Source organism: Cyclopterus lumpus, chromosome 9 (assembly GCF_009769545.1).
Source record: "Cyclopterus lumpus isolate fCycLum1 chromosome 9, fCycLum1.pri, whole genome shotgun sequence".
In the NCBI taxonomy this organism is placed as follows: Eukaryota; Metazoa; Chordata; class Actinopteri; order Perciformes; family Cyclopteridae; genus Cyclopterus; species Cyclopterus lumpus.
Genome location: NC_046974.1, coordinates 22,864,469 through 22,890,296, shown reverse-complemented (window position 1 = coordinate 22,890,296; position 25,828 = coordinate 22,864,469). Strand labels below are relative to the sequence as shown.

At 44.0% G+C, this 25,828-nt stretch overlaps 2 protein-coding genes across 3 annotated transcripts; one reads left to right on the top strand and one right to left on the bottom strand.

Moving 5' to 3' along the window:
• Positions 1 to 365: 365 nt before the first annotated feature.
• cep78 (centrosomal protein 78) lies at positions 366 to 9,296 on the bottom strand. Of its 2 annotated transcripts, none has more exons than XM_034542034.1 (16): positions 9,151 to 9,296; positions 8,468 to 8,736; positions 8,133 to 8,308; positions 7,856 to 7,928; positions 6,869 to 6,972; positions 6,567 to 6,741; positions 6,333 to 6,446; positions 5,945 to 6,009; positions 5,747 to 5,849; positions 5,155 to 5,272; positions 4,884 to 4,926; positions 4,644 to 4,796; positions 4,450 to 4,527; positions 4,016 to 4,197; positions 2,551 to 2,719; positions 366 to 1,565 (listed from the first exon to the last, which is right to left on the bottom strand). In XM_034542034.1, exons 2-16 carry the CDS (start codon positions 8,727 to 8,729, stop codon positions 993 to 995), a joined length of 2,388 nt encoding a protein of 795 aa, XP_034397925.1. In that variant the 5' UTR covers positions 8,730 to 8,736; positions 9,151 to 9,296; the 3' UTR covers positions 366 to 992. The 2 variants fall into 2 exon arrangements, with proteins under 2 accessions (XP_034397925.1, XP_034397926.1); XM_034542035.1 differs by having other exon boundaries at positions 1,370 to 1,561; positions 9,151 to 9,285.
• A 1,073-nt stretch (positions 9,297 to 10,369) lies between these two features.
• On the top strand, positions 10,370 to 25,327 carry lifra (LIF receptor subunit alpha a). The gene is made up of 18 exons (XM_034542547.1): positions 10,370 to 10,514; positions 15,434 to 15,633; positions 15,723 to 15,859; positions 16,200 to 16,353; positions 16,594 to 16,869; positions 17,094 to 17,220; positions 18,138 to 18,274; positions 18,416 to 18,558; positions 18,746 to 18,899; positions 19,506 to 19,570; positions 19,817 to 20,039; positions 20,238 to 20,423; positions 20,603 to 20,704; positions 20,825 to 20,971; positions 21,119 to 21,256; positions 21,424 to 21,517; positions 21,705 to 21,771; positions 21,936 to 25,327. Exons 2-18 carry the CDS (start codon positions 15,543 to 15,545, stop codon positions 22,632 to 22,634), a joined length of 2,940 nt encoding a protein of 979 aa, XP_034398438.1. The 5' UTR covers positions 10,370 to 10,514; positions 15,434 to 15,542; the 3' UTR covers positions 22,635 to 25,327.
• The last annotated feature ends 501 nt before the right edge of the window (positions 25,328 to 25,828 follow it).

Here is a 25,828-nt window from a genome sequence, read left to right as displayed (position 1 = left end):
CACGACTTGACATGAGTGAATCTGCCACAGCATCGAGTCTGCAAAGCCAAATCAGTGACTCGGCAGACTTCAAACTCAACAAGCCAGCTGTCACACATTGTCCATGCGCACTCAAGTCCGAGGAAACTCCCACAATGTTACGCCAACACTGAGCAAACATGGAAAACGAAACGCCCCTCATCGCCTTTGCAGAGAACTAAACTCGTTGGCTTTTTTCTTGGCCTGGTGCGCACTTGTAATGGAAAACACACAAAGTCTGAACATTGTGTCCTGCTCTAAACACACAGGAATCATATCAGGGTCCTGTTTCTTCAGTCTCCCAGGAAGAGTGCTAAAAACCAAAAGAGTACTAAACACTGACAAGGTGCATTGCATAATGTTTATTTAAACTTAAACTTTCAGCAATGGGAGGGTAACCTACTGGAATGTACGGCAAAACGGACAGATTACACATTTATCAAAAATCTCTTTAAACAATATTGTGTCAAACAGCAATAGTAGATATGAAACAAGCTGGTTTTACTTTCTTTCTCTCTTCTAAAAGCTACCACATGATTTGCAGATTGAGACTTGATTGGTGGTGTTAGCTTGAAAACCCTAATGTCTACTACCACACTTAACTGAATTAAAAATTAATTAAAAGAAATTTATTTAAAAAAAAATTCTGTACATATGACCAAGTGCAAAATGCATCTGCAAAACTATAAAAAATACACAACGACTACAAAACTAAGAAATGGCATCGCATTTAGATTTTTGTCAATCCGTGACTAAAATGTAGAAAAGGATATTCAACTCCATCTGGGATTTGGCTTCGATGCAACGAGGTGTTTAATTGACTTCTCACGCTACGACGTCCGTTCGTGCGTCTTTTCCGAAGATTTAAAAAATAAATCTATACTTCAAAAAGAAGACGTAACAGAAATAGCTACAAAGAGCAGGCACTGAGATCACGGAGAGGCGGAGCTTTTCCGACTCCTCTGGACTGCGGGTCAGAAGGACTCATCATCTGACTGACCACCCAGAGACCTAATCTGCTCCAGAGCCTCCCTCCCAGGACAGGCGTTCCCCTCCGACTCTGCCTGACCGACAGTCACTAGCCTTCCCTTTCCCCTGTTCCTTGACCCCACCGACCCCACAGACTCTGACCCGTCACTCATCATGTCGCTAACGCTCGATCTTACGGACAACCCCCCATGAGTCCCGCTGCCGTGGGAGGAATGACTGTGAGCGTAGCTGCTGCTGTAGCTGTGTCCGTGGGAGCCGTTGCTCCTGTGCGAGTTGCTGCCGTTGCTCTTGGGCTGGCTGGACCGAGTCCGAAAAGTTTGACTTAAGGGAACCATGTCAAAGGATTTTTGGCTACGGAAGCTGCGCTCTGAACCCGAGTCACGCTGGCTTTCAAGCTTTGAATACGTGTCGGGTTCCTCTTCTCCAGCAACACCAGGGTATCCTGCATTTACAGAGGCCTGATTGAAGGTCAAATCTAGGAGCCTGTCTTCACGTAAAAACTCCCTGGCAGAGGACGGAGGTCTGGGAGTGATGGTGTCAGCCAACACACCGCCTACCTAAAGAGAGGAATTATGAGTATGAGCAACAGACACATTTATAAATGAACCTTTTTTAAGAACTATTACAAATCACCAGAAAAAAACAATAATACAGGCAATACTCAAAATGTTTAGGTTATTTGTGTAACCCCGGTTCTCGGAGAAGCATGATGTGAGTGACTAAACGGAGACCCTCTGAATGAGAACTTGGTGGCATCAAAAATATAGATAGTCAAATCTGTGATAAACCTTTTATACAGTAGGTCAAATGTATTCAATTTCATAATGAATCAATATCAGTTTTCTTTTCTCTATAATGAATATTATGAATGAAAATATATATATTGTTGCACCGTCAAAGAAATGAATACAATTATAAGTTGATTGATCAACGAGCTGCATGAAGCGATGATTCTCTTGCAACAAAGCCCTGATGCACAGTATCATCTGCCTGTGGCAAACATGTTGGAAGTCAGAAAACTAGCAGACACGGAGCAACGAGAGTTTCCCATTGGAGTCGTGCAAAATGTCCACAATGAAATGGCCACTTAGTCTTGTAGCTCTGGTTTGGTCCCCCAACTCCTGAAAAACAATATATGTATCTGGGTCTCTTTCTAGATGTTATAGGTCTCATCCGACGGGCAGGAAGAACTCCCTCTGAGCTTACTGGCTTCAAACAATTGCCTGTGGTTTAAAGCTGGGAGTTTAGGGCGAGCTGTTGGGAGCCAACCATACGATCTTTGTAGAAAGCTCAGATAAAAGGGAACATATGAGAGGTGACAACATTAAACATTAAATGTGAAAACAAAACTCTTATTTTGACTGAGGAACAGATCACCCGGTGGGTGAAGTCAACATGACGCACAGAAATGATGGAAGAACTGCATGACCAGAGTTTTTTTTTTTTGTGGAATTTTACAAACTAAATGCAAACAGGAAACTGGAGGTATAACACCAACACATTGAACACTTTCAAACATTTCCCAATCCTCGCCTCACATACCCTCATTGAAGACGACGCGTCGGCCGTTACCCGGACATCCCGGCGCTCCCCTCCAGTCGGTGACGCCGCGCCGTCAGAATACGGTCCGACTGTAGACGAGAGCTGAGGCCTTCCAGGAGGGTGGAAATCGGACTTGTCGATTCCAGCCAGTGAAGCCAGTTGACCAAGGCTACAAAAAAAGAAGAGGAATATATTTTAGTGAAAGTATAGGGCACATAAGTGTCATTTAAAGCACGACTGAAGCGTATGCCGAAATGATCTTGAGATGTTGAATTGGTAAAAGTTAAAACACACACACACACACACACACACACACACACACACACACACACACACACACACACACACACACACACACACACACACACACACACACACACACACACACACACACACACACACACACACACACACACTCACACACACACACACACACACACACACACACACACACACACACACACACACACACACACACACACACACACACACACACACACACACACACACACACGAGAATGAAGTGCTGTTGAATAATAAGCAGGACTAGTACAAGGATACTGGTTTGATTATGTTCACAAATTAAAAACATAAAATAGAGGGAAATAATACGAGGGACAAATTAATTCAAATTACTTTTTTTTTTGCCCCAGAAGAAGCGACTGATCTCCACCTACAGTATTTACTGCACCGTAAGGTCTTGGTTGCAAAACAACCCAGCATCCTTTAAAGGCCTCATAAAACAAGGAAAGAAATGAATTAAAATCAAAAGTAGATATGGAATTGTGACAAAAAAAAGGTAAAAAGAATAACAATCAAAGAAAACCTGTGTTTCTGTCAAAATGAAACTCTCTTTTGAACTGGACTCGACCAGGTTTCGAAATGGAGGAAGCCAACAGGACCAGAACAAACAGACCAGTGTTTTTAAAGGGCACATCAGAACAAAAGTGAAATCCAGCACCTACGGTAAGAAGACCATTTACGAAAAAAAGTAGCCACTCACACGTCCCATGAGCTGTCCTGTTCATGACCCACACGATCTTTGTAAAAAAAAAGAACATGTTCTACTTCTTTAAGTAAAAGAAATTATGATATGATTGTAAGTTAAATAAACCTCAGCACTTTTGACAAACTGCGCTATTGTAAGGCATCACATTTAACTTCTAACATAAAAATTTGAAATAGATAATTAGTGTTGACCTCTCTAAAAAAAACTGCAAAAAAAAAAAAGCTACACTGAAAACTAAATTAGATGAAAGGACAATATGAATAGTTAAATTATATCCAAACAACTTCTATTGACTCAGGGTGAGTAGCAGATCACCTGGTGGAAAAACCAAATGACCAGATATGCATAATCAAACTGAACGTTTTATCTTCAAACAAAGACACTCTTTGATCCACCTCGACACAGAACCAAACTGGCACAGTCAAAAGGCCAAAAGGTGAAATGTTGAAAACCCACCCAGCATCTTTGAGGAGATCCAGGAAAGCATGGAACTTGGTAAATGAACTCTCAATGCTCTCGAGGACCGCTTCGTCTTCAAGAGCACCGAGAGCGGGCGGTGCCGATGCAGAGCCGGTGGCTGCAAGCGCCTCCGACAGGGAGAGGTTGGTGTCACGAAGACGGGCATTCTCCAACTCGTGCTGAACAGAGACGACACAAAAAGACAGAATCAAAGGGCGTCTGGAAGCCAGTCTCTCGTTTCCTAATTTACATGAACACAACGCAGCACTGGGAGTTAAAACACGATTACCCAAAACCCATTTCAGTGTGGCTGACCGACCCTCCGGCCATTTAGTGTTTGCGTGGAATTAAGATCCCGCAGAAGTTGCCGTGGAGGAAAACGGAAATAACAGACAGAAATCATACGCTAGTATCTCTGAAATGATCCTCACCTCCATGAGCCTCGACTCAGCTTTCAGTCTGGCCCTGCGCTCCTCTGCCAGCCTCAGACGACACTCTTTTAGCTCCATCTGCAGGATGATTACACACAGACACAAATACACTGCACGCTCCAAGTTTATCGAAGTCCCTGAAGCTTCTCCTTTTCTCTGGACACAAACCTTGCAATCATGATGATGCGACTTACCTGCATGTGGTCAAACTTCCGCCCGGTGATCCTGTCCTGGAGACCAAGAGAAGGGGGTCCCTTCTCCCCTTCCACCACCACTTCTTCGTCGCCTTCCTCGTCCTCCTCTCCCTCCGAGTCCGACTCCACAGTGACCTTCACGGTAGCTGCCCCCTACAGACCGTGGAAATACAGTTTGACTTCATTGATCCATGTCACAATGCTTTCATTCATTTCTACAGCAATACACTGGAAACCCACCTGAAAGCTTTGATCCATCACACAATCTCCAGGAGGCAGACCTCTGCAACAAAGGCGTCCATCAACGTAATATTAGTCTTTGAACGATACCTGGCGAAAACTTTGTAAATAGAAGGAGGTGGAGTTGTGCGAAAAAATCAAATGTACAACGTGTTCTATTGTGGTTTGCTTGAGGAGACGTGTCTACCCAAAAAACTGTTTTGGAAATAATAATTACGATGGGTTACATTTATGAATGGAATACAGTGTGGGTTCGCCAGCAGCTCCTCACCTCTGACGCCCAGCTCGTGCAGCAGCACGCCAAGGCACATAACCGGAGTGGGAAAAGGGCTTCTGGGTCTGAGCATCGCCTGAACTACGTCCCACAGGAGATGTTCCTTTACGAGCGGCTGCACCAGAGAGAGAGAGAGAGAGAGAGAGAGAGAGGGAGAGAGGGAGAGAGGGAGAGAGGGAGAGGGTGAAGTTCTTACCATGTCTCCAGATTGACTTAAAGGCCAAAAGGTGAGAAGTCAGAAAGAGACAATCTCAAAACAGATCTAACACTGAAGGTTGTGTTCACAGGCTGGAGACTTGCGGATGTGAATTTCAACTTTGTCGAATTGCCAAATTGCCAGTTATGGAGTCTGAACATCAGAATTTTTTTTTAAGTTAGCAATTGAGACAGTTTAGTTCAGTGTGGGAAAATTAACCTTTTTAAACACTTACAGCGTCAATATTTTATATTTGAAGAGCCTGGTGAAGAGCTACAAAGATGGGATGATTGTGGCCACCAGCAAAAATACAATATGTTTTGTCGGCCTGTTTGAAATCACGGACATGTGCCCATAATGTAGCATTGTGAGAAACAAGATAAAAATGTATACCTATCCTAAATGTAGTCTTTCCTCTGACTGTGCCGGGTAGTGCTCGCCTCTTTGGACCGGAGGCTTTCTGTGGCTCCGAGGCTGCAGGCTTGATCCAGCAGAACTGCAGTACAACATGAGGAAGACACAACGGCATCATGCAAGTACATCCCTCATTCATTTAGACTCCCAATGATGGCATTAGCTCAAGACACTCACCTCGGGTGACTGTCCGTCAGCATTCATCAGTACTCTCTCTAAGACGGTTTTAATTAGGACCTTGTCTGTAAAGGAAAAAACTAAATATTTTCCCAGAGATTCGCATTTTGGGGATTTTCAGATACATGTCTATACAATTACAGTATTAAAGTAATTACAGTGTTATCGAGCAATTATAGCATTTTCCCCATATGAAAACAGTACTTTTGAAACTGGGTTAGAATTAGTATGGAATTGGGACACGCAGCTAGACACAGTGCACTAGCTGCGCCTAGAGCCTACAATGTTTATTACACCCACAGTTACCAAAGTGCTGTGTGGAACAAACAACGTACCAATAATCATATTGGCAGAAGTTAAATATTTCCACCTTGAGGCAGCTTCTTACCAATTAAAGGGTTACTGCGAATATCCAGTACGCAAAGAGCAGTATTCGTTTTCAAGGCTTCCAGCAGACGACGAGCTCCCTCGTTGGACAGGCCGCACCTCTGTAGGTCCAAAGCTGCTCAACGAATCACAAAACAGACAGAAAACCTGAGAACAATTCCTACAAATGAGGAGGAAAAAACAACATACTTCTCTTTGTCTCGTTGCATTTCGTTCAATCCCCACACCCACTGACCTTTAACCCACAGGTCCTCTGCCACTTCATGCGCTAGAGCAGCAGCACCCCGGTCCCCAATCAAAGTGTTACAGTTCAGGGTGACACGCCGGAGACCTCCCATTCCCTCAAACTGTGGCTTCCGATACCTCAGAGACTCGGCCCATGCGGTACCATGCCTCTGCATTCCCTGATGCTAAGAATAACAAACCAACAAATCATATACACACACACACAAAAAATATATTAATTGACCACATTAGATAGTCCAAAACACATTCAAATAGAATGGTTGGTAAAGTCTTAAAAATGATATATCACACCTTGATGATGTTGGCCATATGCTCTGCCCCTCTCCACGTGAGATTGCATCCTGTAAAATCTACCGTCCTGATGCTCGTAGAATACTTCACACTTTGGCAGATGACTGAAACATATGGAAAATGGAAGTTACATACAGTACAATATTAGAGAGCTGCGCTCACTAAATGCAGGGCTACTTGTGGTTCCTAGAGTCTTAAAAATCAGGATGGAAGCCAGAGCCTTCAGTTATCAAGCTCCTCTTTTATGGAACAAGCTTCCACTTTCAGTTCGGGGGGGCAGACACAGTCACCTCATTTAAAAATAGACTTAAGATTTTCCTCTTTAATAGTGCTTATAGTTAGGGCTGAATCAGGTTTGCCCTGGTCGAACCCCTTGATATGCTGCTATAGGCTTATAGGCTGCTGGGGGATGTTTTAGGATAAACTGAGCACCTATCTCCTCTTCTCTCTCTCTATTTATGGATGAATTTACATCTCTCCATTGCACATTACTAACTCTGCTTCCTCCCCGGAGTCGTTGTGACTTCACGTCTCATAGGGTCCATTGGACCTGGAGGTGTCTGATGCCTGGTGAGCCGGCCTCCCCCGTTGGCCCTGCTGATGCCCAACCCCCCCTCCTCTCTACCTCCTTCTGTTTCATGGATTGGAGTTCCATTCATACATTGTCATATTCATGTAATGTGTTTATGTAACTTTGTAATGCTGTTCATTCTGTACACATGACATCTATTGCTTCTGTCCATCCAGGGAGAGGGATCCTCCTCTGTTGCTCTCCTGAAGGTTTCTTCCCTTTTTTTCCCTCTCAAAGGTTATTTTTGGGGAGTTTTTCCTGATCCGATGTGAGGTCCTGGGACAGGGATGTCGTATGTGTACAGATCGTAAAGCCCTCTAAGGCAAATTTGTAATTTGTGATATTGGGCTATACAAAATAAACTGAGTTGAATTGAATCCTTTGAAGGCTTTCAACACTGAATATACTGTACATACCCTCTAAGCCCTCATCAGAGATTGGACAGTTAGCCAGAGATAGGTTTTCCAAGGAAACACTTTTTGAAAAACCCTGAAACAAAAAGCAAAACACTGATGTGTGCAGTTTTTTTCCAAATGTCACAGAAGTATCCACCCCAGTATTAGAGTGAAGATAAAAGTGTTTAGAAAATGGTAACAAGCTTATGATTACGTACCCATCTCTCTAAATAATTACACAAATAGCAATAAAATGGTTTAAACGTCACCGTTTACACTGCAAATCATATTTATTTACCTTTGTCAAGGTAATGAGGTCCCTCTCTCTGAGTGGAAGCCCATTGAGCTGCAGAGTCTTGAGGTTGGAAGAGACAGTCAGACACTCTCTCAGGGCCTTGCACAACTTAAATGTCATGTCCTTAGAGCGAATAGCTGGGATCCGCTTCCTGAAGCTAGACTTATAGTGCCTTCTATCTGAAAATAATGGTGATATGCAAAATTGGTAAATATATACTGTGTGTATATATATATATATATATATATATATATATTTATTTACTTTGTAAATGCCAACAGTGGGCATTTACAAAATAAAACCTTTTTGAATCAGTTTTCTTTCTTCCCCAGCCTTACCTGTGTCTCCAGAAGCCAGACTTGTTTGGTATGTGCTACTTATTGCAATGTGGTGCAGGTGTTTGTTGATGCAGATGGAGCTGAGGATGGGTGGCCAGTCCGGGAGTTTGACCCTGTCTCCATTGAAGTCCAGCATCCCTTTGTCGAGGTTCATCCTAACAGCCGTGAGAGGGACCGACTCCTGTCTGGCACAGGCAAAGTCATAGCACGCCATGAAGTCCTGGGCACTGCGCCGCCGAATGTGAGCACTATCTTGAACCATCTTTGATCTAGGGGACAGTAATGTTATTTTTAAAAATATGCTGTTCACATATACACAAGTTGATAGGTGGTCGAGCCTATAACGCAACACCTCTCCTGTCACTATTTGGTCCGCAGCTGACCCTCCCGTTAAAGATAACTGGTCACGTACATCTCCACGTTAAACCTTTACCGTAATTTACACGCTGGAATTAATTTGGTCGGCTCGCATTCATTAGAAACAAAGTATAAAAAGCACAGTGTAGCGTTAACGTTAGTAGTCAGCGGGAGCTTAACCAGTGGCGTTAGCAAGCTAGCCTCCAGGCAACCGTTGGTAGTGAGGGAGCGTCAGACTCTAGAGCTGCTATCGAGCCCAACACGGTCATGTTTATCCATTGTGCTTCCATATGTTATTAAACAACAACTGCGACGAGTTATTTTACCTTCCCCGTACGGCTGGAGGCTGTGTCTCCACGGCTCGGTTCTCTCCGCGGTCCTTGCCACAGTTTGACAACTTGTGTTATTGTTGACGATGTGGAGGACGAGCAGCTCAAAAGTGGCGCTGCTGCGTCAGTAAAGCCCCGCCCACATCTCTTCTTCACCGTGTTTATGCGAGTTCACCCGGAGCACTGCTGCCCCCTACCGGAGGGGAGGTGTGAGCGACATCCACGATATCATAGACATCTTTGAGTGGAAAGTCTTGACAATGTGAGAAAGGGGAAGGCAGAGGGAATGCTGTGTTTCAAACTCATATAAATGTATGTATGGAGGGGAAAAAAGTGTACAATAAGTTTCATATGCAAAATTAGTCCATAATTCATTCAAACACTACAGGCATTCTTTTTTAATTAAATTGATGGATATATATAATTCAATTCAATCTATTTAGTATAGCCCAAATTACAAATTTGCCTCAGAGGGCTTTACAATCCCCCCCCAAAAAAACTTTTAAACAGGGAGCAAAAAGGTAAGAAACCTTCGGGAGAGCAACAGAGGAGGATCTCTCCATCAGGATGGACAGAAGTGCAATAGATGTCATGTGTACAAAATATAAAACATAACAGAGTTACAACACATTCAATGTATATGACAGAAAGTATTCATATAATGAGAGTAGTAGTCCAAAAATAACAGCAACAGTGGAAAGAGTAGAATAATAATGGTAATACAAGCAGTAATGGTATTGACAATAGTAATTGCAATGCAACTACTACTACTACGACTAATAATAATAATAATAATAATAGCAGTGGGTGTCAGGCAGGACCACGGTTGGGTGAAGTTCGTCAACGTTGTGTAGTTTATTAAGCATCATAATCAGTTGGTCATGAGGTGCATTTATATGTAACGTGTCCCATAGAAATAGTTACAGGGAGTCGTTGTATTGGAATTTACTTTCATGACAGTCTAGTTAACGACTCATGGCAAAGAACGCCACACAATCGGTCCAATCGGCTCCTGTACTGACAAGAAGTTTGGATTGGTGTCCTAACTCTGGTCGGGACCCTTATTTAAGGTCCCGTTTTTCCGGTATGACTGTAATGCAGCACGACAACGCCTGCTGCCATGGGAAAAAAATAACGTATAGTGGAAGCCCATTGGTCAACACAAATGTCAATCAAAGGCCTGGTGCGCTCTCTTCCAGTAATCCCAACCTCCTCTGGATTCCCTGGGAATGGCTTCACTCATAGGTGTTACTACAGCACGGGGGACCAGCACTGGGGCAGGCGTTTTAAGAACTTGAATATTGGATATATTCAGCCGGCATATTCAACAGCACTGAACAGCATTTATTACTGTGCCAGAGGTAATGTTGGTGTTATTTGTGAACTTTTAACGGCAGTCCGTGGATGGTCGCTGACAGGACCAGAGCTAACGTTAGCCGTGTTTTTCCAAACACCAGTGGCCTCTCCTGCGTGTTGGTGGGGTGCTGGCTGCCAAGGGAATTTATTTATTATTTTTATTACATTTAACCCAGTCCGTCCAATTTAAGTACGCTGTCTCCCTTGTAAAGATAACGTTACATGTTGTTGGGATGACGGCTAACCGAGTGTGACCACCGTGTGTTGGTTGTTTACGAAGAGACGTTAACGGGAGCGTTACCCATCACGCTGCCCTGCTGCTAATGCTAATGATCCAAACGGTTTTGTGATGATGCAGTTCGGGATACCTGCTGTATTAGCTGCTTTATTCTTTATTTATGGAGAAGCAGAATCATAAAAAACAAAAAATAAAAAAACTATTACATATAAACAGCTTATACGTGTTGAGTGAGCAGGCACGTCTATTCTTCTTGTGTAACGCGAGTTGGGACTCAGTGGTTGTTTTGTTCAGATCGACCAACCTTCAATTAACATTTTTTTATCATTTGAATGCTACAGAATGGATCATAGGCTGTTTGCGCGCTCTCTCTCCCTGTCTCTGTCTCTTTCTCCCTGTCTCTCTCTCTCTCTCTCTCTGTGTCTCTGTCTCTCTCTCTATCTCTCTGACTCTCTCTCTCAGCCTCTCTCTCTCTCTCTCTCTGTGTGTCTCTGTGTCTCTCGCTTTCTACCTGTCTCTCTATATCTCTCTGACTCTGTCTCTCTCTCTATCTCTCTGACTCTCTCTCTCTCAGCCTCTCTCTCTCTCTCTCTCTCTCTGTGTGTCTCTGTGTCTCTCGCTTTCTACCTCTCTCTCTCTATCTCTCTGACTCTATATGTCTCTCTGTCTCTCTCTGTGTCTCTGTCTCTCTCTTTCTCCCTGTCTCTATCTCTCTCACTCTCTCTCTCTCTCTCTCTCTCTCTCTTTCTCTCTGTTTCTGTCTCTCTCTCTTTCTCTCTCTGTCTTTCTCTGTGTCTCTGTCTCTCTCTTTCTCCCTGTCTCTCTCTCTATCGCTCTGACTATCTGTCTCTCTGTGTGTCTCTCTCATGGCTCAAAAAGATGAAGACCATGTTACACTATGTTGTGCGGTCTGTTTGCACAGAAGACAAGCTGTTTTTTTCTAGTTGTAAACATAAAGTGTGTTCTGACTCAGAAAGCTGGGCGGAGAAATTATTTAAAAAAATGAAAAGATTACATTATTCAACATACCATACTTACCTTACTCAATAGTTGGCTACCTTTACAGGTAACAGTGCTTACTAATTGTTATAAAATGTTTTTATTAAAGGCCTTTTTAGAACTATTACACTATTTTGAAAATATGGAAAGGTAATAATCAAAATGAGACAGTTACAATGTCTTAGCAGTCATTTATAAACAGGTTCTTCAGCAATAAGGATCAACAGTTGTTCCTGTTGTATCCTGTTGCCATGTTGTTTTTCTTACATAATAAATCTGCTTCAGTCCAATAACAATTGTGAACAAACAGGGAGTATGTTGTCATGCTAATAAGCTCGTCGCAGTATTACCCAATGCATGGAACCCTGAACATTAGTCATAACAAACTGTGATTAGAGGCGCCTCCTCGTCCCCTGCAGGACAATGGCCGTCCTGTTTGTGTGTTTTTCTTTGTAACCAGTCACAGTCTTTGCTAAAAATGATTTGACAGGTTTGTGGATTTCTCTCAGTTTTGGACTGGCATGCTTTTGACTTAAATTATGTAAAGACAGTAATTTAGAAGCAACACAAATTGTATTTCTCCAGTGACTTTTTATTATTTTACATTTAGTTTTACTCACTTCCTGTTGCTTCTCAGATTGACCTTCATCGAGGACTATAGGGAAAGTCAAGAAAGGAAGGAAGGAAACGATGTCTGGTTGAGGTCCAAAATCTACACACACACACACACACACACACACACACACACACGCACAGGACTGAATGTCCCCTCTCCACTGAGGTCAGAGCACACACTCGGCTGTAAACTCTCCGCTTTTCACTTAATCTCACTTGCATCCCGTCTTCTCTCTCGTTCCGTTTCGAGGGTCAAACATAATTAGCAGCCACTTTAGCTCATGTTTCAAAATGTCACCACAGTTCTGCAGCACACTAGATGCTCTGTGCGCCTATTTCTTTGGTTGTGGCGGTCATCGTTTGACAGCGTAATGACAGTGCCGCTCAGAACGTACAAACACAAGTTTTTTTTTCCTGAGTTTGGCCTCAGCTCACACAGTTTTAGTAAAGAAAACAGATTATAAACATGTGTTTGTGATAGTAAGGTGCTGAAAGGTTGGTGTCTGTGTTTGTTGTGTAAAGGTACAATTCTACCACTGCCCTGGGGCAAAGTGCATAAAAGAAGCTGAGTAAATCTGGCTGCCGTTTTGTCCTGGTTTTGTCTCCAGTGGGGAACACATTCCACTTTATACTTAACTTCAGGATGTCTTTTAGACTGAAACTGGTGTTTGATCAAGTAATAGGTTGAATAACCCTTGAATACCCCCCCCCCCCCTCCCCCCCCCGACTAAAAACTGGACTGTGTGTTGCACGTCCTGACTGAGATTATTCAGTGTTTGACGACCGGTTTAGCTCCTGTGGAAACAGCGGGGACAAATGAGGCCTTTCGCACTGAGCAAATTCGGGTTCCGAGAAATGATTGCATCACAGGGCGGTCAGCCGTGCGCAGTATATTTTGTGTGCACACTTGGGACATTTTCCACGGCTTACTTCGAAAGACTGACTCGCACAGCTGAACGGTCAAACGGAGCAGTGGCAAAGTGCCGTGTGGAGCCAGGCGGTGTTTGTTAGGTTAGGTTTTGTTACGTCCTAAAATAGAATGACTGCAGGCACACAGATGAGGTCCGGGCTTGGTTTTTAAGTAACAGCACCCTCCTTTTGGGTTCCTTTTTCTTGTAGTGTGTGGTCACATTTATTACCGCTACAAGGACAAGGATCGGAGCCCGGCAGAGAAATATTGATTTGCGTGTTGTTGTGCATTTGTAGCTATCAGTTTCTTGGTGAGAGTCCCCCCCCCCCCGACTTCCCATCAGTGCACTATGTGTGTGTGTGTTTTTTTTTTTTTTCAGGGCTCAAATGGTATTAGGATATATTGGAGATTGTAAAATGTTTCAGTGTGGTGCTGAAGTTGGGGAAAATCATTAGGATGCAGGACTGCTCTTTTCATGTGGGAATCCGGAAGCCCTGCAACAGGCTCAGAAAGCCCTTTTTGGTTCAGACACACAAGAGTGTGAAACACTGACTCCACACAGCTGTATTTATGTTGAGCCTGGCCTCTGAATTTCATCAGGAGGTGAGGTTTTTGAAGCCAGCACCAGAAGAAAAAAAATATGTGAAACCACTTTAGGAGGCGGGAGTCAGGTCACAACTCCTCCCTCACTCCCGCTGCTGCAAAATGGCCTAACAGGAAGGAAAAAGTCTAGTGTACCGAATAAATGATTCACGAGATGTTCCTTTCGACCTCATAAACAGGCTGTGTTGTGTCATTTAGCTGTTTTTACTCAATTTGCAAATGTTTTTTTTTTTGCTTTTGCTTGATTTTTTTATATATTTTTTTGTACTTGTTTATAATGCATATATGTACTTATGTTTTCAAAACTCCTGCGAATACTTTTTTGTATCTGCCCTACACACATGTCAGTAGGTCCACTTGCCTTTATCCTCACATTTTATCTCTGTATCTGCGTCGGCCCCCCGGGTCTTGATAACGATGACACAAAAACAACTGGTGGTTTGAAAATGAAAAATTGAGCTGTTCAGTTAGATAAGCAGGCTTGAAAACAACATCAATGGTTTGTCTGTCCTCCTTTCCCATAATTTAATTTAATTTTTTCCCTTGCCTGAAACCAGTATTTTTGTCTCCCGTACATTCGGATTTGGCACCTGCAGCGGCTTGTTTTGCTCACTGGCTTGTTTGTTTGCCAAAGACACTTTGGGTTTGTGTGTGTGTGTTTGTGTGTGTGTGTGTATTCTGCGTTCATGTCATGTTGTGGAAGTCATGGGCTTGGCGGGCGCTTGAGAGCATTGCGTTGACCTGTCCCAGCCTGTCTCAAAGGGAAACCAGATAAACTGCACTGCAGCTTCTTGGTCACAGTTAAACACACGTTAGCCGAGAATTAGCAGACGTCGAACATTCACACACAGGCTCCGTAAAGGCCGAGGCACTTTTATTGCAACATCTCATTTTGTGCTGCAATCCGGCGTCTTGTCTTTCTATTTGTAGAGAGAACAGCGGTCACATCAACTGCAGGTTAGATATTGACCTGACCTTTACATTCTGGATGTTTTGGCAGTCAATCTGAAACACTTTGTCTCTTGCTCTCGTCCCTTTTTTAATGTGGTTTCGTTGGATCCATTCTTTTTGATCATGTTCTTAATAAGGGCTGAAACCAATGATTTATTAATGATCATTGAAGATTAATCTGCTGATCATTTTTGATGAACTTTTTGGTCTGTAAAAACGTCAGAAACTACCCAATACTAGTAGATGGCTGCAGTTGTTAGTAGATCACCATCAAAACCAAGAGTCTGAAAAGTGAACACAATGCGGAAGTGCCTTACACTTTTCATTCTTTCAAAAGAAGTCTATTTGACGCTTCTTCTCTTTTGATTTATTCCCTCAGTAAACATTGTAAACAAGAGTTTATGGTCTCAATCTCTAGCTTAAGGTTTTCTGCAATACAGCATGATGTTCATTTAGAAAATGATGGTCCAATTTAGAGTCAAATAGACCATATAGCAGGGTATGGTTTAGGTTTGTGGTTGACAGGTTGCTACCATAGCGTTGTTCGGTAGTTGTCCATGTTTTCGTCTTACAACTTTAACCCTCCCTTCTGCTGTATTTTCCCACAGGGCACCCTGCGTCTGCGTCTTGCCTCTTAAATGTCTCGTGGGGTGTTGCTGTAGTGGAGGGCACCACCACCTCAGGATCTGCAGACACTAACTCGGCCAGTTGACCACCATGCCTCGTCGCTCGAAGCCGAGCTGGAGCCCGATCTGGCTCACCTGTGTCCTCGTGGGCCTCACGGCTGCACACGCTCACGCCAAAGATGGTAAGGACCAAACTACGCGAAGGGAAAGCTCAATGCAACGTGATGTTGAATGCGTTGAATACTGATGGTAACGCATTTTCCCCTTCTAGTCCTTACTGTTCCCCAGGAGGTGAGCCTGTCAGCTGACATGTCTACACAGCAACTGTCCATATCCTGGCTGGGAGGAGCAGCTGCAGCCTTCGACCTCATTATTCTGAGAACTGAACTCAATGAAACTGTCTTCTACGTAAGAGCGTTTCTCTCTCACTTTCGCTCTCACGCTTCTCTCATTGCACAGCTGTGCTACAAGTCGGTTTCATTCTCGTGTGAAAGCAGATTTATCCCCAACTGTTGCTATTTTTACAAATCTGATAATGATTTTATGCCACCCACAACAACATAAGGAACATTTATTTTTGATAAAAAAAAAAAGAAAAAGAAACATTTTCAAAACCTGTCTTTGGCATTCCTCATTAACTGGCTGACATATAGCCGGTAACAGACACGTCCATTATTAGCGGTTGGGCTCGAATGGGAGCTTTCATAGCCATATTTAGTTGATTTTCCTCACAGTGCATTATGTGCAGGAGACGGTGTCCGTGATGGTGAATCAGGAGAGCGGACGGCACCAGTGGAACTGGACCTCAGTCGAACCTCTGCAGTGCACATCGCTGTCCATCAGAATCCGCTCAAGAGACGGACAGGCGACAAGTGACTGGAGCAACACTCAGATACTTCAAGGTCAGTGGGGCAATATTGACACCCATATACATCATAAGACCCCGATAATTAAAGAACACGTGGATACTGCGTTGCCTGACCGGTCAATTTAGGATATTAATTCATTCGAATGATTTCTCTCTGTGAAATATCTTCCTTAAGCCAAACAAATGACTTTCTTTTGTCCCTAAATATCTCTATTTATGTCTCGCTCTCCCCTTTTGTTTCTCTTCATCCTCCTCCCTCGCGCCCTCGTTTCAGGAAGCGATCTCCCCAGCAATGCGAAGTCCCAGATGTACCCCCAGGACAAAATCAGACCCGTGGGGGCCAGCACCACCTTCTGTTGCATTGTGGGGGAGGGGAAGCTGTTCGGCAACATCAAATACAGCAAAACGGCCATGAACGAGACGCGACTAAGTCGGCGCAGTTACGCCGTCACGGCTGTGAACCAGGGACTGTCCGGCAGGACAGGAACCAACGTCATCTGTTCCGACAACACAGATTACTTACTGGACGGAACGGTGGTGTTTGTCGGATGTAAGATGATTTCCTGTTTGGATAACAACTGGTGTGTGAATGGTTGTCATACGGAGGACGGGCCAATGTGCCTGGAGTGACAGAGAGAGGGAGTCGGCACAAAGCGAATAGGATGCCGAGACATTTTGTATAGATGTTGGTAGTTACTTCTGTCTACGGGAACTTTATTCATGTATGTACATGATTATGCCATTGAGTTTCTACTCGTTGTCCCCTTTCCCCAGACCCACCACTGCCCAGGGACTTGGTGTGCGTGACTCGCGACTTGACCTCAGCTGTGTGCAAGTGGACCGAAGGACGAGGCACAAACCTGTACCGCAAACGGGGAACACGCTACTCGCTGAACAACAGGTACCACAGTCAAGTAGAACTTGACGAAATGGCTGCAACGTGACCTGAAAACATACGCTGTGGTGGGAACCGTAGGGCTCGGGGTCGAGGAGCAGGACACACTCATTCAGAGAAAGCAGGCTGCAGATGCTAAAATCCACGGAGAAGGACACAAGCTTGATTTGGAGGTCGGTTTCAGAACGGCTCTCGATCTGCAGAAAGGATTTAAACATGGGAGTAGCTTTTTAATGGTCACGCTAAACTCGCACATCTGCTGTCACAGAATCCCGTGGTCGGCCTGCTTCGCTACAACCAGCCGGACTGATGTTCAATTGCGTTTGCATCACGTAAATCGGCAAATAAACGAAACCGGTTACGTGTGAAAACATCGTAAGATATTATCACTGTTGTGGACACATCGAGAAGAAAATCCCAACGTAAACGCTCTATTGTCTCTGTACTCGGATCCAAAACACTATGACACAGGAAAAAGTAAGAACACAGTGGAAAGTCATAACGGTCCAGGACCGAATAATTATATTATTCTTTTTTTTGGGCCAGATTCACAGCAATACATGGACACACTAGGATGTGGTATAATTTCACTTTGCTTCGGAGAAATTACCCCTGCATTATAAACCCAACTAAGAGAGAGAGCGGGGATGACGAGAAAGATAATGCACTTAGTCTAAGTAACCACTGGCTGCTCGCGTGTGTCCATTTAACATTGATAGTGTATTTGGCTGTCTGCCCGAGCGTTTACAGGAACCGCCTGATGGCCGAGTTGCATTATGAAAGCGTTTGCACCTGTGAGGTTCCACTGAGTACGTGAAGTGGCTCCATGTTATTTTCCATTCAATGAAGTTGTTCTCAGCGAATCTGCTCTTTATTTTATCGTCATCTGTTTCTTTAAAAAGAAAATGTTTTACCTTTTGCAGGAACTGCACTGTGAGCAACACGGAGGAGAAGCAGACAGAGTGCAGTGTGGCCCAGTGGGAGGGTAACTGGACGCTGGTGGCCGTGAATCCTCTCGGCCGACACGTGCTCACTGACTCCGCTGAGCTCGGCCACAGAGGTAGGTCTTTCACCCCAAATCATATCCGAATCAACGGAAGAATTTATAGTGATCTTCTTCAAATTATAGGTAAACATGGACATAAGTACACACTTAGTACACGGTCAGTACACTGATTGTTGTTTCACACTTTCTCCTCAGTGTTTCCAGTAGCACCAGAGAACCTGAACTCGACTGTCCGTGCCTGGAACGCCACTCTGTGGTGGCGGTGGAAGTACGACAGGTATTCCTCTCTGGCTCTTGTCTGCCAGGTTGAGCTCACCTCCCAAGGGTACAAAACAAAGGTAGGTGTGTGTGTGTGTGTGTGTGTGTGTGTGTGCGTGTGTGAGAGAGACTCCCATTGTTCAAAACACATTTCACACGCTAACGACCGACCACGTCGCTCTCTCTACGAGAGCGCGAGCTTGCGTCGGCATTGCGACCTCGCCGATGTACCAGACGGTAACGCAAATGTCATCCTCGTGTGTCCAGCGTAACTTCTCCGGTCTGGGCCTGCGGTCGGTGTTCCTGTCAGACCTAAACCCCGACGAGGATTACAAGGTTCAAGTCCGCTGCGGTGCCCAGCAGAATTTCTGGAGTTGGGGGAGTTGGAGCGAGCCGCTCTCCTTCAAAACCAACACTTATGGTAAAGGGTTCATTTGTGGTAACTCTTTTCATTTGAGGTCTGACTTCAGTCTTTGAATAATGGTTTAGTCTATAAAAGTTTTGCAATTATTGAAAAAAGGTACGCATCAGAAGTTGTCGGAGTTATGTCTTCAGATTGCTTGCAACATTCCGAAACCCCAAATCGATGAAAAGCAAATTCTCACATTTTAGGAGCTGGAACTAATTCATGTATGGCAAAAAACTTAAATGATAAATTGAACATCAATCAATGATCGACTAATTGTTTATACCCCACCACCATGAATGGGCATCAGTCAAGTGACAGCAGGTTCATGTTTATTGACTTGTAGCTAGTAATTAATGTTGCTACATGATCTTAAATATGTATTACTAATTGTTCTGAAGTAGATGTAGTAGATGTTGTATTTTGAGTTTGTCGGTCACAAAAGAAGGTTGATATTTTATTACTGTAAAACCAACTGCGTGCAGGTTGTCGTATGGGGAAGTAAGATCAATAATAAGCTCTCAAGATCAAAATATTTGATAGTGTTCAGCCTTTATTGTAATTTATTTAATTACAAAGCAACAGCAGTATTGTTCATTTTGTTTTCTTGTCTCCTCTCAGTTCCAGATTCTCTTGATGTGTGGATGTGGATGAACAAAGACCACACCGGGCAGGTCATTTGGAAGGTATTTTGTTCTTCTTTTTCTGTCTTTGAATTAAATTGTTTTAGTTTTGGATTGTAGATTTACAATAGATGTTTTAGTTTTACTGCAAAGAGCACATATTTACAGCATGTTCACATATAGCACAATCAGATAATGCAAGCTCCTCCCAGAGTTCCTCTGTTTTGTCTCTGGCTTTCTTTCTTCTTTCTCCTTTTACTCTCGATCTGTTTTCCTGACTTCCTTTCCTTTTAACTTGATTCCTTCTAGCCTCTGACACGAAGACAGAGCCATGGTCCGATCAGAGGTTATGAAGTTACCGAGGAAAATCAACAGCCCAAACTGTATCCGCCGGATACGTTTTCCGTACCAATCAACCTCACAAAGATCGCAACCGCCGGCGGCGACAACAAGGTCACGGCAACTGTCATTGTGAAGAACGACGCTGGGGTGTCTCAACCTGCAAGTGTACATATACCACTACGTCTGACAGGTCTGTGGAAATGAGTGTGTTTAAGTGTGTGTATATATATATATATATAGTAGGTTTTTAGCACTGAAAGCAACCATCTCTTGGTTCCACACCCAGAAAACACTTTTCACTTGAAAGCAGCAGTTACTACACGTAATTTAAAGAACATGGCGTCTCGCGGTTTCTACAATGCTGTATCCATATGTTGCTCCTTTCCAGATGTGGAGCCCCATTCCGTGTCCAGGGCCGTCTATACGGGCCGAGGCTTCCCTCTGTACTGGCAGCGCGACGACAATGCCACGTGTGCTTATGTGGTAGAATGGTACGAATCCTTCTGCAGGTGGGACTGCACTGTGGGGTGGATCAAGGTGGCCGCCGGAAACACCAACGTCTCCGTTGAGTCAGGTATGCCGGCATCGATGCCTCCTTTTTTTTTAAAACAAGAAATCAGCAGTCTGTGAACGGAATGTTTTCCGCATATTTCAGACGTGCTGTACTCTTTACTAAAGTGGGAACGCGATACAAACCCGAAAGAAGCCATGGATAGTGTTTTGACTAAAACAAACCCATTTCTTTGCCTTCAGCCGACTTCCTGCCGGGTGTGAGGTACAACATTTCCCTGTACAGTAGCACCTCGGAGGCACCAGAGTTGCTGCAGCGCTGGCAGGGATACATGCAGGAGCTGGGTAAGGATAGCACAGTATTTTAGCAGAAGCACGGCCTTCAGAAATCACACTCTGCATGTTGATCGCTGACTCCCTGTTGTGCCTCTGACCTATCTCTTCTGCTCTCTCTCTCTCCCACAGTCCCCTCTGTTTCTGTCACCCTGTCAACCACCCAGCAGGACTCCGACATCCTCCTGACCTGGGGAGAGATCCCGCTGGTCAACAGAAGAGGCTTCCTCCTGGGCTACAACATTTACGTCAGTCGGGGCTCCCAGCTCATGCTTCTAGGTAAACATACACGAAATGCACACATGATTCATCACAGCACTCGTCAGAAAGCATTTCACATCCTGTTTGATCTCGTACAAGCTCATTTCTTGCCTTTTCTTTCCCTCCCTGGCCTTCTCGTGGCGTTTCGCGCTGTCCTTTGAACAGCCAATGTGCCGGACCTAGGAAGCAGGAGCCACACAGTCAAAGGTCTCTCTGAAGACTCCTATAAGTTTACTGTCAAGGCCTACACTTCAGCAGGCGAGGACACAGGCGCCACTGCCTCCATAATGCTGGAGCCATACAGTACGTGAATGTGTAGTCATGTGTGTCTCGCTCCAACTGGTGCTCAACATTTTTAGTTCATCCTACAACCATTAATTTGATTTTAGGCTTCATAATATGCACGTATTAATAGATGTTCTATTGCTTCAATTCTAATGAATAATATTCCTACTGTCTCGTCCCGACAGCTGATTGGCTGATACTAGAAATCTTGGCTTCCCTGGGAATCACAGCCGTATTCCTGGTCATCGTCACCTTCGTTTGCTACAAGAAAAGGAAATGGTGAGTGTGTTTTGCTATTGTCTTAGGTCTCTCTTCAAAACGAGCTATTGGGTTGTATTTATTTTCATTTGTTGAAGCTTTTATTCATGTTTTTGGGTTGTCGGGTTGAATCCCTCTGGTAACCTGTCCGACAAGGCGGTAGTTCTTGTTGAGGATATTTTAAAGTGCCATTTTCCTTCGTCACCAGGGTGAAGAAGGCGTTCTATCCAGACATACCCGAGCCCAAGCTGCCTGGTGGTTGGTCCAGGTCACAGGTACAGTACGGGTCTAATTCAATATGACCCTTATGACTAAACTCATCAAGTGCTAATTCTATTTAAAGAACTTGCAATTGAGCGTTTGTGAGAAGCCCATGAGGCGGACGTCTCCCGGTAAAATGTACTCACTAGAGTGTTGAAACACCCTGTGTGTCTTCCAGGGGCCGCTGGATGTCAAGCCGTCCCCCAACAGTTTGGTCCACATGGTGGAGAGGCCCGAGTGGGATTCTAGCAAAGAGGCGCTCGTCGTCATTCCCGAAGAGGACGAGGATGAGGACGGGCAGGGATTCGGAGACGAGCCAGCGGACACCGATGAGCCAGCATCGTTGCGTTACTACAACCACGTGGTGGATGAGCGGCCCATACGGCCACGTTTCCCAGACTCCTCGGCTTCTTCCGCGTCCTCTTTGGATTCGGCACGCACGGATGTGACCTACACAGGCATCCAGACCTCAGGGTCTTCCTTAGTCTTCCTGCAGGATTCCGAGGGCCACCAACCCCAGGCTGATCTGTCCTTCTGTGGAGGAGGAGGAGGAGGAGGAGGAGGAAGAGGAGGAGGAGGTGGTGGTTACCGGCCCCAGATGCAATCTAGAGCTCTAAGTGACGACACGGGACTAGCTTCACCTGAGCCTTTCTTTGAGCCCGAGGCTGCCAGTGCCGGGGGCTACAAACCCCAGAGCTCCTGGCATTTGGACTCCCCCGTGGAGGCCGAGGAGAGCGTCGGCCTGGTCCCCTCTCTCGGGTCCCCCACCTCAGTGGCTTCCACTCAGTTCCTCCTCCCTGACGGAGATGAGAGGCGACAGCCGTCATCGTCGGCGGCGACTTGGTTCAGCAACCTGCTATCATCCACTAAACCATGATGTCATTTCCTGCTCACTACTAGCAGTCAGACTCCCCGCCCCCCCGATATAGCACTACATTCTTACAGTTGCTTCGAAAGCAGCTTAATAATATTTACGGTGCTTATTCCCAACATACAGAAATCTATTTGATTTTCTCCGCAAATATCATAGATCAAAACCAGTATATTTATATATCAAAACATTTCTATTCTGACGACAAATCTCTGACTTCAAACCTCTTTTCAACCCGAATGTATCGCACCCCCTGGTGACGCGTCGGCTGTTGCGTCCCCTGACTCCCTGTGATGGGCATTTAGCAACGACATATCCTGTGTGTCAGGTGACTGCACACGGTTTTTATCTCGTATATATCAGATGCTTTTTTATTTTTTTGTCAACGTGAACTTCACAACGCTACAGACACTTTTGTTTTTAAAAGGAGAACACCACAAACGAACAGTTTCGGTGGAAGATAGCAAAGCAGACAGATAACCGACGTTCACAGTATGCATGTCTTCTGCTGGTCCGCCATCGGGGATAACCTTGCCTGTGTTATCACAGCTGATGAGCTACTGAAAGGAAAAGAAGATTTTAAAGGTCTGTATAGGTGGCACTCTCCTGGATCAACACCAAAGTAGCTCCCATCATTACAGACGTGATCTATTTTTCACGAAACACAGTGAGATGTCAATTGAAAGATATATTTGTGAATATGAGCAGTGGTTATTTTACACAGCTGTCTGGAATTGTGTGGATATATATATATACACTGATATAAGCTAGAACATGAATACAAACTGATGTAATCACATTAGCAAACACACTATTATGTTACTTTTGGGTGTTTTTTGTCGTTATTTCTTCGCTTTACCAGTAGTGGTTTTGTGCAGTATAATTTTTTTTTCTTGTTTAGGAATACATTTCAGTCAGGCCAGTGTCCTCTTTTTAATGTTGCTATGTGTCGTGCGTCATCCTGAAGTTGGTATTGAACAAAGTATGAGAATTCACTTGGCTGGGTAATTACAGTGTTAGATTGCCTTGATCAACGTAATGCTTCCAGACATTTGAACCATGTCACCTTTTCACACACGGCCTTGCTCCTAAATGTTTATGTGTCATGAAAAAAACGAATATATTACAATAACGCAGATCAGAAATGTATTTTATTGGACTGGCACTTAGCGAGCGCTGACATTTCTAAATGTCAATTACATTATATTTGTGTGCTTGAATGTTTAGTTTTACAATACATTTAATGTTTTGTCCCCCCCCCCCCCCCCTTATTTCATTTGCAAATTTTCTCCTGAAGCTTCCTTGTACAGGACTATTAATAGAGAATTTCCAGCAATGCTATCACTTCGCCTTTGTTTGTTTTTTGACAGAAATGTGTAGAAATGACCGTGTGAATATTGGTCGCTTGACAGCACTTTGGCATCTCCATTACGGTGTAAAACGCAGGCCACTAATTGCCAAAGTAGACTCTGCATACTCCATTTGCTCTCCGCTCGTGTGCACGGTGCGGGTGTTTAAGGACGCACCGTTGGCTCGGCTTCCCAAAAGCATCATCCTTTTTGACTTTGTAAGCCAGCGGTAACCAGGATGTTTATTTTCTGAGGGGTTTTCAGAGCCAGGGCCCTTGCTGGCCTGTGTGGCAGCCTGTGGTTGTTATTGTTTCTCAGTGCCTCCAGACAACAAGCTTTAAGTAAAAACTACTGTGACAGGAATGACGACTAACTTTCATGGCTTCACTGATGAACTGATGACAGGCAGCAGTCCTCCTTGACTACTGAGGAAGATGAATGAGCGGGTTGACGGAATGATTCACCTTTTCGGAAAGCGTGAACCAACCAGCGAGATCAGGGGTCACTTCCAGGCCGTGGTGAAGCCTGCAGATTGTTTTCCTTTGCAGCCTGCTTCCTGAAACGAGCACGGCTTCGGAGAGTAACTTATGAACGCTATGTGTTACATGCTTCTATGTTGATTTGAATCAACAAACCTTTTTCTATTTTTTTTTCTCCTCAAAAACTTTTTTTTGTTCATTCTTTACAGCGAACTGTACAGGAGTGTCGTTTTTTCTTTAATTTTCTTCCTTCTACAAAATGACATTCAACAGGCGGTCAGTGTGGAGTGACCAGCTTTCTCCAGAGAATAAAGGCGAATGTTTGGTGTTGGCAACACCAGAGACACATGTAGAGACCTCCGAAATGTGGAGGCGTCACACTTTCACTCTGTCTTTGCTGTGTACTTTAACAGATCGAAAAACCGTGTAAACTGAAATTCTAGCTGCGATCCCGTGTTCTCATCGTAGTTTATCCTGCTTTGCATCCTCACGCCACCGCTGCAGTGTCACCTTTACCAGACACATTGTAAGAAGAACTAGTCGTCAGGCTCATACGTGGCAACTGCCGACATGTTATTTCCCTAACCCCTTTTTTCTTTTCTTCGTCGATCCATTGTCCATTCAGAGTTCATGTTTACTCTGTAGAACATAACAGTTCTGTGCTTGTGTATTACAGCAGTCTACAGTTACCTACACATCTTGATCTCTCTCTGATTTGATGTTTTTTACAAATCGAGATGCATGTTGTATAAAAATACCACTAAGAGAACAGTGGCTCGTAAATCCTTTAAACGCCATGTTTACGTTAGCCTATAGCTTTAAAACACTAACACAGACTAATGTTGTGCATGGTAACACGACTAAAGCATTGCGCATCTGGAAAAAAAAGGCTTTAAATTCCATGATATTTTGTTGAATATTTTACTATTGATTGAATGACGGTGAAGTGCTTCTGAGTTTATACATGAATGTTAACACTAATAACACAAATTGATATGCTACTTGTTTTAAGGCAATAAAGTTATCTGTCTGGCAACTTGTCAGTTTGTCAGTGTTTTCCATTCTGCAGGGGTTGGTGTGTTGAAAAAAGTAATATATGCCTGGATATGTGTCGGAAAAATAAAAGTAATGGCATTTTGCTTCACGAATTTCAATTAAGATCGACTGAGAAGACTCAATATTAAACAATACTTTAATGATCTGGCACATTGATTAAGTCGATTGGCGTAAGGTATGTTCTCTGCCTGAGGTAACGTCAGACCCCAACCTTTTGTTATTATTTTTCATGTATACACCATACAGACTGTATATAAGAAGGTATACACAGATGTTTCAGTGAATATATGGCAGTGAACATTTTCAGTGGAAAAGT